The sequence below is a fragment of the Balearica regulorum genome, chromosome W (assembly GCF_011004875.1).
Source record: "Balearica regulorum gibbericeps isolate bBalReg1 chromosome W, bBalReg1.pri, whole genome shotgun sequence".
NCBI lineage: Eukaryota > Metazoa > Chordata > Aves > Gruiformes > Gruidae > Balearica > Balearica regulorum.
In genome coordinates this window covers 14,828,842-14,841,477 of record NC_046219.1, presented here as the reverse complement: position 1 = coordinate 14,841,477, position 12,636 = coordinate 14,828,842, and the positions used below count along the sequence as shown (strand labels likewise).

The 12,636-nt window shown below is 41.2% G+C and overlaps 1 protein-coding gene across 1 annotated transcript in view; it reads right to left on the bottom strand.

Annotated features, from left to right (window-relative positions):
* The window catches only part of LOC142599187 (guanine nucleotide-binding protein G(q) subunit alpha), a 225,609-nt gene extending 213,381 nt beyond the window's left edge, over positions 1–12,228 (bottom strand). Inside the window, exons 1-2 of the mRNA XM_075739072.1 lie at positions 11,987–12,228; positions 11,097–11,895 (exon numbers count right to left, since the gene is read on the bottom strand). Coding sequence (XP_075595187.1) covers positions 11,097–11,232 — 136 coding nt within the window. The 5' untranslated portion in view covers positions 11,233–11,895; positions 11,987–12,228. The remainder of the gene's footprint in view (positions 1–11,096; positions 11,896–11,986) is intronic.
* Positions 12,229–12,636: the final 408 nt, after the last annotated feature.

The window sequence follows — 12,636 nt, the reverse complement described above, 5'->3', positions numbered from 1 at the left end:
AAATTAGATGAATTCTCTCTCTAAGTTCAGTCTGTTTTGCTCGTGACGATAATTAGAGAATGATCTCTCCCTGTCCTTATCTCAACCCATAAGCTTTTCATTATACTTTTTCTCCCCTGTCTAGTGAACGAGGCAAGTGATAGAGTGGCTCTGGTAGGCAGCTGGCCCCCAGCCAGGGTCAACCCACCACAGTCTTTTTTGGCCGATATGCCAGGCCACAGTTTGCCTTCACTTGGAGAGGCGTCCAGTACACCTGGAATCGACTGCCCCAGGGGTGGAAACACAGCCCCACCATTTGCCATGGACTGATCCAGAGTGCACTGGAAAAGGGTGAAGCATCGGAAGTGGAAGGCCGCTGTATGGAGTCCTACATGACGAGTTGCGGAAGCTGCTGAAGGAGAAGGTGAATTGAGCCAGTTTGCAGAGGTGAAAGCCATCCAGCTAGCTTTAGACATTGCTGAAAGAGAAAAGTGGCCAATGCTGTACCTCTATACTGACTCATGGATGGTGGCCAATGCCCTGTGGGGGTGGTTACAGCAATGGAAGAAGAGCAACTGGCAGCGCAGAGGCAACCCCATCTGGGCTGCCCCACTCTGGCAAGATATTGCTGCCCGGCTAGAGAAGCTGGTTGTGGAAGTACGTCATGTAGATGCCCACGTACCCAAGAGTCAGGCCACTGAGGAACATCAGAACAACCAGGAGGTGGATCAGGCTGCCAAGATTGAAGTGGCTCAGGTGGATCTGGACTGGCAGCCTAAGGGTGAATTATTTATAGCTCGGTGGGCCCATGACACCTCAGGCCATCAAGGAAGAGATGCGACATATAGATGGGCTCGTGATCAAGGAGTAGACTTGACCCTGGACGCCATCTCACAGGTCATCCATCAATGTGAAACGTGCGCTGCAATCAAGCAAGCCAAGCAGTTAAAGCTTCTCTGGTATGGAAGATGATGGCTGAAATATAAATATCGGTAAGCCTGGCAGATTGAGTATATCACACTCCCACAAATGCACCAAGGCAAGTGCCATCTGCTTACAGTGATGGAAGCAATCACCAGATGGGTGGAAACATATTCTGTGCCCCATGCCACCACCTAGAACACTCTCCTAGGCCTTGAAAAAACAAGCCCTGTGGCAACATAGCACCCCAGAAAGAATCAAGTCAGACAACGGGACTCATTTCTGAAACAACCTCATAGACACCTGGGTGTATCACATCCCCATCATGCACCAGCCTCTGGGAAAATTAAATGATACAATGCACTGCTAAAGACTACACTGAAAGCATTGAGTGATGGGACCTTCAAACACTGGGATACACATTTAGCAAAGGTCACCTGGTTAGTCAACACTAGGGGATCTACCAACCAAGCTGGCCCTGCACAATCAAAACTTCCACGTACTGTAGAAGGGGATAAAGTCCCCATAGTGCACATGAAAAATATGTTAGGGAAGATGGTCTGGGTTATGCCTTCTTCAGGCAAAGGCAAACCCATCTGTGGGACTGCTTTTGCTCAAGGACCTGTGTGCGCTTGGTTGGTGATGCAGAAGGATGGCCAAGTCCAATGTGTACCTCAAGGGGATTTGATTTTGGGTGAGAATAGCCAATGATTTAAATTGTATGACATTAGTTGCTAAATAACCCTGCCATTGTATATCATCATTGCTACAATTGCTATATGCTGTATAAATGCTCTTACAATAAGTTACCTCAATTAATGAAGGATGAACTTTGATGAAAATGAGCAAAGTACAGCAATGATCAAACTAGAACTTCAGCAACCAGCACCCAACAACTTCCTTGAAATCAACATCTTCAACCCACAGGCTGCGATCACGTACTATGTCAGATATGCCAGTTGCGAGCTCCAGATGCAGCATGCAACAATCCAACACCACACCCCATCACTCCTGGCCTGAGAGACTGTTATGACAGATAGAGCCCAAAGTCACAGACTAAATGAACTCAATGGACATTTTAGAAGGATGGCCCATAGACTAAGGGAATGATATCTGTGTAAATATATATATAATCTCTCAAAGACAGGGAAAATGGTGGTGATTAATTGCGAAGTGTAGGATCTGGGCATGACATAGATGGTCTAGAATAAGGGGTGGATAATGTCCTGGGTTCAGCTAGGATAGAGTTAATTTTCACCAGAAGCTGGGAGGGGACACAGCCAGGATAGGTGACCCAAACCAGCCAAAGGGTTATTCCATACCATATGACATCATGCTCAGTGTATATAAAGGGGACTAGTCGGGGAGGAGTGGTGGCTCCCAGATGGGCTGGGCTGAGTGTGGGATGTGTGTCTGGTTGGTTGTCAGGTGAGCAAATTGCATTGTGTATCACCCCCTTTTATATATTCTAAGTCCTGTTGTTGTTTTCCTCTTCCTTTGCTGTCGTAGTAAACTGTCCTTATCCCAACCCACAAGGTTTACTTTTTTCTTCTGATTCTCCTCCTCATCCCACTGGGGGGGGAGGGGAGGAGTGAGGGAGTGGCCGCGTGGTGCTTTGCTGCTGGCTGGTGCTAAACCGCAACGGTGAGCCATGAGTACAGCACATATAGTACATAAGAGAAGTCTGCAGGTATCTCAAGGGGTAGGTGCACATAGCTGGGATAGCTATTCCTGTAAAGTGAACTCTGGATGCAAGCAAGTCCCTGACAATACATCAAGGGACTCGCTTAACTATATTTAACACAGACAATGATAGCAAAATTGAACATGTGTGAACATATCATCTGTGATTATACACTGATGCTAACTCAGTTTTGCTATGAAACCAATAATTTTGATTCTTCCAAATCATATATATCTATACACCTCACATTTATTAGCTTGACACCCAATTTAAACAACAATACCAGGAGGAAAAAAAAAAAAAAACACCCAAAAAACCACACCACAACACCTAGAGGTGAACTCCTGGACAGGTAAAGAATATACAGTAGAGTTTTGTTTTGGGGAACAGTCACTGAATATATGTGGAAGATGGAGTTGCAGAGTTTGGATAGTTCTCATTGTTAAAAGGAACAACATTCAGAAAGACAGACTAGCCGAAGAGGCCAGAATATCATATATCATTTCACTACTGAAAGGTAAGAATAAGAGGGAAAACAATAGTGCACTTTTTTTTTTTTTTTTTGGGGGGGGTGTGTTCTGCTAAATAAGATTAAAATTAAACAAAGCATCAAATTAAAAGAGGAAATTCAACTGTCTCTACAAAAGTGCTAAATGTGTAGGTGATCAACCCAAAAGTTTGCTAATATACAGATTAAATTTGAACAGGGAGGTATAACTGAAGCAAATATTTACATCAGTGAAAGTTCAGCAATTAACATTTCTATGCTTCAAAATTGGCTTCTAGCCAGTGATCTGTAAGGTTTTCAGTTTAAGTTCTAATAGATAAAAAACATTGACACAAAAGCTGGAGCCATGACAGATGACCAAGTCACAGTTGATTTGACAGACAACTGAGTGGGGGGGTCTTTAAACAGTTTAAATTAAAAGGGAAGGGGTAATAGTTTCCCAGGGCCGCATAACTGATGCTAAGTCTCAAGCAAATGACCTTGGAATTTCTGTATTTCAGAAATTATCATTTTCTAACACAGAAAAGCACCATACAGAAATACATCTTAGCATATTAAGAAAAAGAACTTGTGGCAAAGCTGAAGTAAAAAGTTTTATAGGATGTCATCATGACTCAATTACATTTGCTATGTGCAAACAAAAGAAGTCCAAAACCAGTAGTACAAATACTTCATGTTTCATGAGAGATACTTGAACAAAAGCTGACAGAATTAGGAGTGAGAACAACTGCATTTAAATCTTAAGTGGGAACATGAGTGTAATTTCAGAGCATTTCATTAAATAGCTAGAGAGCCTCAATTCCACAAAACAAGAAAGCCTGAAAACCAGTAAAAGCAGTCTGGATAAGAGGGGAAGTAAAAAGAGAAAGTTGAAATAGGTAAGCCCAAACCTTGGGAAGTATTAAAAATTATTAAGGGGGGAAAAAAAAAAAAAGTCAAATGAAGAACCCAAGGGTTCCAGAGATATATTTTTGTTTTCATACAAAAAAATACTTAAAACAGCATTGGTCTTTTACTAAATGGATATGGCTCTTCATGTTAACACATAAAATCCACACATAGTTTGTAAGTATTTGTTTTGTTTTTAGGGAAACACAAATTATATTTAAAAAGTTAAGAGTTTCCACTACAGCAGTTACTGAAGATGTTACAGAGCAGTTACTAAAATTAGAACATTGTTACTCAGCAGGTCAAGACACCTCTTATCAGAGTTTTAAAAGAGCTGTCTGAGAAGCCCTCCTGCCTTATACATCTTGAAATATCACAAGCCCAAGGATGGGAATGGGATGAGGGAGAGATTGCATACCAAGAGTTATGCAGTTACAACAGTTCTAATGGTTTGGTTTATAAATGCAGCAGTTTTGAGGAACTAGACTTCTGCTAAGCAACTGATTTGGTGTCATACAACAAACAAACATAGCACACATTAGAGTTGTTTAAGCAGTAAGTATTAAATTACATAAGAGAAAGTCCTCAGACAGCTCTATTTCTAATAGGATCCCAGTGATACCCTCATCCCAATAAGAAACTTAAGTATCTTTACCCACAAGATAGAAGAAAAATCTAAAATTATTACTGACAATACCTGTAGGTGACACAAAAGCTGTCAACTGGTAAATTAAGAAGAGGATATGATGATGTGAAGTAATTGGAATAACCTGTAAACCAGGAACAGGCAGAGACTGTGCTTCTGAATACAGCTAAATGTAAGGTTAACTATACAGGAACAGAAAAAGCAGGTTGCAAATGATGAATGAACCCACCCTGAAAAGCAGTTATTTTGAAGAATATTTTAGTTATGGTAGATAGCCATCTAAACATGAAGAGTTTGATACCATGAATAAAAAGGCTGTTGTATTCCTTGTACAAATCTCAACAGTGGCATCTCAACTAGCAGAAGAGAAATTTTACTTCTGTAGTTGTAGTAAAGAATACACCGCTGTTCATTTCTCATTGTCTGTAATTCAGAAGTAATGTTGGAAAGGATTAAAGAGAACTATGAGAATGATTAAAGGATTCAAAAATTCACCCTGCAGTTAGCATTAGGAAATCAATTCATTTAGCTTCACGACAGATACAAAGATTAATGAGTATCTTGGTCTCAGTTTCTAAGTGTCCATAGGTCAGATATCTAATATCAGAGGTCAAAATAGACAAAATATATTAACAAGTGACTAGAAGCAAGTCCTGGGCAAATCCAAGCTAAGAACAGGGACAATATTTTACAGGGGACAGTTATTTTTTATAATACACCAAGAATTGTGCAAGTATCATAGAATCGTTAAGGTTGGAAAAGACCTCTAAGATCATCAAGTCCAACTGTCAACCCAACATCACCATGTCTACTAAACCATGTCCCGAAAGTGCCATGTCTACATGTTTTTTTGAACACCTCCAGGGATGGTGACTCCACCACTTCCCTGGGCAGCCTGTTCCAACGATTGACAATCCTTTCAGTGAAGAAAGGCCTCCTAATATTCAATCTAAACCTCCCTGGGTGCAACTTGAGGCCATTTCCTCTTGTCCTTTTGCTAGTTACTTGGGAGAAGAGACCAACACCTACCTCACTACAACCTCCTTTGAGGTAGTTGTAGAGAGTGATCAGGACTCCCCTCAGCCTCCTCTTCTCCAGGCTAAACATCCCCAGTTCCCTCAGCCACTCCTCCTAAGACTTGTGCTCCAGACCCTCCATCTCTAAGACTGCATTTTTTTTTGCCCTAAAATTAATGGTCTTGGTCATACATTTCCTATTTGAGGGGGGGGGGGGAAGAAATCAAACCACAGGGTCTTCTTTTCTCTCACAGGTTCAGACTTGACCTTAGGAAACATTTCTTTACCAAGAGGGTGGTCAAACACCGGAACAGGCTTCCTAGAGAGGTGGTTGATGCCCCCGTTTAAGTGGCATTTGGACAAAGCCCTTAATAACATGCTTTAACTTTTGGTCAGCCTTGGTCAGGCAGTCAGACTTAGATGATTCTATTCTTAAATTTAGCTTGAAAAAAAACCCAAAAATAACCCCACATTTATGTTGTTCCTGGAACTTCCCCAGTAGCTTTTAAAACTTTCCAAACTGTAGTATCACTTAGACTCATGCCCTTCAGTATTAATGTAACTCATTTTTTCACACAGGGTTAACACAATACTTAAAGCCTGCTGCACGCTTACTTCTTTGATCTTAAGAATACCGTATATATGGCTTCATAGTATTTCCTACATTCAAGTCCTTCTTCAGTTTTGATATTGCTGTCTTGCTAGTCAGACTTTTTAAATAAGTAGAGCAAATAAAAAGTGAACATTGAAAAAACTTCCCATACAATTATTAGCAACAGCTGTTCCTACAGTCTTATTCAAGTATGAGAATACATCTTTCCTGAGCATTATTCCATTCAGCAGAGCAAAAACACATATCTACTTTATAATGCTATTTTCATACCCTCCTGGGTTTAATTTTGCAGAGATTGTCATATTACTTCAAGAGAAATGCTGTCCCTTATGAAATTGTCATTGCCTTTATACACCAACAAAAATAATTTGAAGTAGCTAAAACCACAGAATGATATCTTAACTTTACAATATATAAACACAAGTCCCTTCTCAATAGATTTCTCTGTTCAGTATATGTGTTTTCTTCCTGTACGAGTTCAATATTGTTTTTAAACGGGAAGTACAAATTTGGGGGCCCTTGGCTTTTTGACATATGAGCATAATTTAGTCAGAATTCTTTGACTACTGAGGTTCTAAGCTAATTTCCATTAACTACAGTAGATCACTTCTAAAGAAGGAAAAAACAAAACAAAAAAACCCCACCCCCCAAGAAAATCCTTTATATGGGCTGAAAATAATATATTCCTTCATCATACATTAAAAAAATTAATATGCTCTTTTCCAGCAAATGTGTAATCATGATATCACATTGATATCAAGATGATGATTCATGTTTTCTTCAAAAACAGTTATTTTTTTATATGGATATATCTATATAAAAATAGACTATATCAGTGTTTGCCATCCAGAATCAAATTAGATAACCTTAGAAACAGCTTCTCCAAAGTAAGAGATACTTACCAATCTAGTTTCAACACACAACATCAAGATATATTGTTTGCTTTCTAATTGTAAATACATAGCATTGTAACTACCTAAAATTGTTTTCAAGTGTTCAGTGCGAGTATAAGTATGGATCAATACAACATAAGGAAAGTTTGCAATGCTCTTTCAAAATAATTAAGTTTTCTGCTTTAATGAAGAGCAAAGAAAATAGCCAATTAGAATATACTATTCAATATCAGCATTTTTAAATTGTGTGCATAAAACAAACACACAGTTTACCTACTTATATAAGTAAAGGAGACTGTCTATCTGCATAGTTATTTCAGATTACAGCAAGGAAGGAAGATTCATTGTTGGCTTGATGGGCTCATTTCAAGTTGTTTGTTGTTTTTTTTAAGTCTAAGTCTTTGCTAATTCATGGAGTTCTGCATGAAAATCTTTCATTCAGCTAACATAGATATATAAAAAAAAAAACCAAAAAACCACCCCACAACACACATATATATCCTGTAGGTTCAGAGAACAAAAAAAAAAAAAAAAAAAAAGTCTTCCAGTTAAGACTTGTTGCCATTCATGTTAAATTCAAATGGTTTACCTCACACCTGTTTCCTTTGGTAACATATAGAGAATGAAAGGATATTCATATTTGACACCTTGCTTCACTGACTCATCTGCTATTTCAAACAAAAAGAACACATTTGCCTTAAGAGCAGTGTTTTGCACATGTCACAGCACAGCGCATGTCACACAGTAACAGTAATCTACACAGTTAGGAGGGAAATATTTCACTTTGCAAGGAAGCACTATAATTTCTACAAGTTAAGGAGGGGAAAAATCCTCTTTTCTGACTCAGAATTTTTTCTTTATATTTGCAAAATATGTGCATTTGTATGTATGCCTAATTAATAATAACGTGGCATAGATATGCTCATTTGTTCCTTAAAACCTTTTGATTTAATACCTTTTACTTTGAACTCGTTGCAAGTGCAAAGAGCACGCATGGTCAATTAACACAGCTCAGCTTAAGCTGCGTTCTCTCCTTATGATAAAAAGGATATACCTTTGTCCCATGTTCAAAAGCCTTTAATCCACTTAGGCCTCTCAGTCCAACACCACTTTTCAAAGTGGGACTAGAGAAGTTGGCACTTTTGAAAAAAGCTTGCCTAACATTTACATAAAATAAAGCAATACTGCTTCTTTAAGTTTTGAGGGACAAAGATATGTAATGGGACAGTAGAGGTGAAGTCAATTAAGAAAATGGATGACTTTAAAAATAGGAAAATAATAATTAAAATGGTGAGACTGGGAACATAAATGTCTGAATTTGCTTAAAGTGGTTTTGTCCATCTCAACCATATGAATGACCCAAACAAATAACACAAACTTAATAACTGAACAAATGACTATGCTAGGGAAGCAGTGAGTGTGACTGAAAGTAGTCAGATACCTAAAAGAAACCTGCTAATTAAAACAAATTTTAGAAAGTTTTGTTGTGGGGGGGTCCTGGTTTTCAGCTGGGATAGAGTTAATTTTCCACAAGAATCTGGGAGAGGACACAGCTAGGACAGCTGACCCAAACTAGCCAAAGGGGTACTCCATACCACATGACCATGCTCAGTATATATAGTGGGAAGCTGGCCAGGAAGGAGTTGCTGTTCAGGGACAGACTGGACATCGGGTTCCAGGCAGTGAGCAAATTGCATTGTGTATCACTTGCTTTGTATATTCTTTTATAAGTATTGTTGTTATTTTTTTCTTCCTTTGCTGTCCTAATCCACACCCATGAGTTTTACCTTTTTTCTTCCAGTTCTCCTCCACATGGTGCTTAGCTGCCAGCTGGGGCTGAACCACAACAGAGGGTTGTTTTTTTTTTTTTTTTAATAAATTGAAACTTGAATCTCTATCCAACTCCATGACTTCAACAGTGGTTCACTGCTATTACTGCATTTTACAGGATGAGATCATTAACTGTTAAACAGCTGTACATGCGCAAACACTTTCAATCAAATATATGACTGAGGCTGACAAAGTACAATACAAAAAATGCATACGCAATAACAATTTCTATACTGGTTTCTACTCAAATACAAATATGCTATTAAGTATGAAGCAGAATGTTTACCTCTCTTGGTTTCTCATACATCATGCTTACATCTTCAGAAGCATGGTTCATACTGATATATGCAGAAAATGTTCATACAGGCAATCAGTGAGTTTTCTTCAAAGCTTTCTAAGCGATGGCTTCTTATCTATTTGCTCTGAAATCACCTTTTGTTTAGGGCTTAATTGTGGCATTACTTTAGACCAATCTACTGTTACCTATTCATACACTTTATCAGTGGGTGGATCTCATAAAACAATACAAGTTCTGCACTACTGATTGCAGAACCAAATCTCTGAATTCCTTCTCTGGGTGGTATATGTTGGCATCATTCAATAAGTTTCATGCATTTTTAAGAACTTGGGAGAAACCTCTAGCATTACTGCAAGAAAACCAGGAAATGCAGAAACAATTTGGACCTAACAAGTTAAATGTCAACTGCCTCTCCTGTAGCAAGTGTATGTAGTTAAGTAGTTATACTTAAAAAAAATCCATAAAATTAAACAAATGCAAACTATCTGTCCTCTATTTTATCTTGGTTTTGGATCTTGAAATAGCCACAGCACACACTTCCATCAACCAAGAATTAGGCCAAAATGAGACAGAACATTGTAGCATTGTATCTGTCTCCACGCCTTCTTTTTCCACATCAGTTAAGGATCCCAATACCTTTCTCCATATGCAGAAGACGAACTGTATTATTTAAAGTAGGAAATAACACATAAGCAAGTATTTAAATAAATTCTGACTTCCTTTCAACTCTCCTTACCTTGCTGAAAAGGCAGTTTATTCCCCCAATTATTACTTTCATGTATATGATCCAAGACAAAAGTCTGTCATAAACACCCCACATCCACTTGGAACGTTCCCATTCATCCACACACCAAACACCGGTGCAGACATATTTCAAGGCCTGCTAGTCTAAGGCAGAAGCTGTATTACTACAAGAACTACACAATGTAGTAGAGCACATGAGATATAGACAAATGTATTTTAATTCAAAAGGCTTATTTTAAACATGAGCCAAACTCCTATTAAACAAAAATTGCTTTTGCACACTTGTGGCTCCAACATAACAACCTCTGTTTTAATTAAAAGAGAAATGATACAATAGATTTCATTTTCTGAATTTTTTTTTCTTATTTATTTTGGTGGATTCCAAAGGTAAAGGTCCTGTTATCCTCCAGCATACTTAAGGTTACTCTTCAGCTTCATGGGTACATCTCGGTCTCTATAGTTTCTTTTTCCTTTTACTTTTAAAAAAAAGAAAAATCAGTCTACAATCCGGGCATACGCCCTTTATCCCAGTTTGCCTCATTAAATAAAAAAATCACAATTAAAAAAATGCAACCTGTGACCCAACAACCTTTCCCAAGGCTCACAGAACAATGCAGATATTAAAGCCTGTCACCATCGATCTGCAAAGCAACTCCTCCTGCGAGTTCTTTCATTAATCTGCTTCCTTACCATACTCTCCTACACCCATCATCGCCGATATTCCCCCAAAACCCCCTCACTCACCAGCCATCCTTTCCCTCTCCATTTTGGATGACTGGGTTGCCTACCGTATCAAACCCAGCTATAGGAACCACAGTTATTTACCCAGCTACAAGCCCCTCGGCGAAGCCTGCACACAGGCGTACACACACAACGCGGCGGCGGAGGAACGGCGAGCGGGTCACCGCCACCACGGCCGTCCCGCGGCGAAGGTGGCGAACGCCCAGGGGAAACCGAAACGACCGCGCCATGTAACGCGCCGATGGGGCCAGCCGGAGGGAGCCCAGGGCGGCGATGTCTGGGCTGCACCCCCAGCGGCACTTAAGGGGTGTGTGCCGACGGCGGCCCGCACTCACCCAGCAGCAGCAGCTTCAGTTCCCGACGGGAGTCCCGCTTGTCCCGGCGCAGCTGCCGCTCGATCTCGTCGTTGATCCGCCGGGCTTCCTTAGCTTCCTCGCTCAGGCAGCACGCCATGATGGACTCCAAAGTCATTCTTCCTAACTGGTTCAGACACAACCCCCGCCCCCCACCCTATAAACGCGCGCACACACACACCACCAGAGCGCCAGCCCCGGGAGCCCCCACCCGGGCACTGCAGGGCAAGCGTAGGGAGCTGCCTCGATACCACACACGGGCAAAGAAAAAGAGAGGGAGCCCCCAGCAGCACAGATTCCCCCGTTCCCTGCCTCTAATAGTTGTCGCTTCCAACTTCTCCTCTCCTCTAAATTATGCACCAAGCAACATGAAAACATCCACCGTAGCAGCCGCGGCAACAGCAGTACTATCTAGGCGAGCCAAGCTGCTCAGCACAGAGACCCCTCTCCCTCCTTCCCTCACCGCTACCTCTGCCACCGCCTCCTCCTGCAACCAACGCAGTCCCCGAGTGTCCCTCAAAAACTACACTCCCACCACCCTCCGAAGTAACCACCCCCCACAGAAATGCTTATGGCCGCTAATACACACACACACTTCACTGTCACTCCCTCTATCCTAAAGCCAGAGTTCGGCTCCTCCGAAATTGGACAAGCCAGCCGCCGCCCGGCAATCTCAGCGTGTGTCTGGCAGAACTTCCTTGCGGTGGACCTTTCTTCCAGGCACGGTCGCTCGCCCCTCTCGCGGGGAAAACTGCTGCCGAAAAGCAGTCGCGGCTTGTTCCTGCCCTGACAATAAGAAAGAGAGAAGGAGCGGGTAGAAAGGGCGCCACCAGATAGAAAAAGAAGGCAGGCAGAGACTGAAACATACACACCGTGAGCCTAGCTCGCCGGGCTTTTCAATGGCTTGGCTCCGCGGGCGTGGTGAGGCAGAAATATGGCGGACTGTTTCTCCTACTCTTCTGCGCCGCTGCGCGCCGAAAATGAGCGGCTGGTGGAGCCAGGAACTCCCGGGATGCTGCCCCCGACCAAGGCCAGCGCTCGAAGGCCGCCCCTGCCAGGCCTGCAGCCATCGGGGAGGGAATGAGAGGGGAGGGGAGCAGACGGTCTCCCACCGAACAGCCGCGAGGAACACAGCCTTCTCTTACTTGTTCTTTATGGCAGATTTTTTTTTTTCCTTCTGCACAGTTTATTTGCTTTTTCTATCTTTGGTTTTAGTCGATAATGCACGTTATTATTATACCTTTGCATTCTCTTCCTAGAAGAGGTGTCTTCGGTTCATAGGGAAAGGGGAAAAATGTAATAACTTACATGAGGGGAGAAGTATCTTTTCCACCTTCAGCTGGAAATTAAAATGTGGGGGATAAAAGTATACTAGATGCTAGTAACTTTTTATGCCGGTAATCCTGAAAATGCTATTTGAATAGTTCTGTCGTATACAGAAGAAATAAAAGACATTTACAACATATAAAACCAGTAGGATACTTCCCCTGCTTATAAGAACCTAATATTCTATCATTTCAAG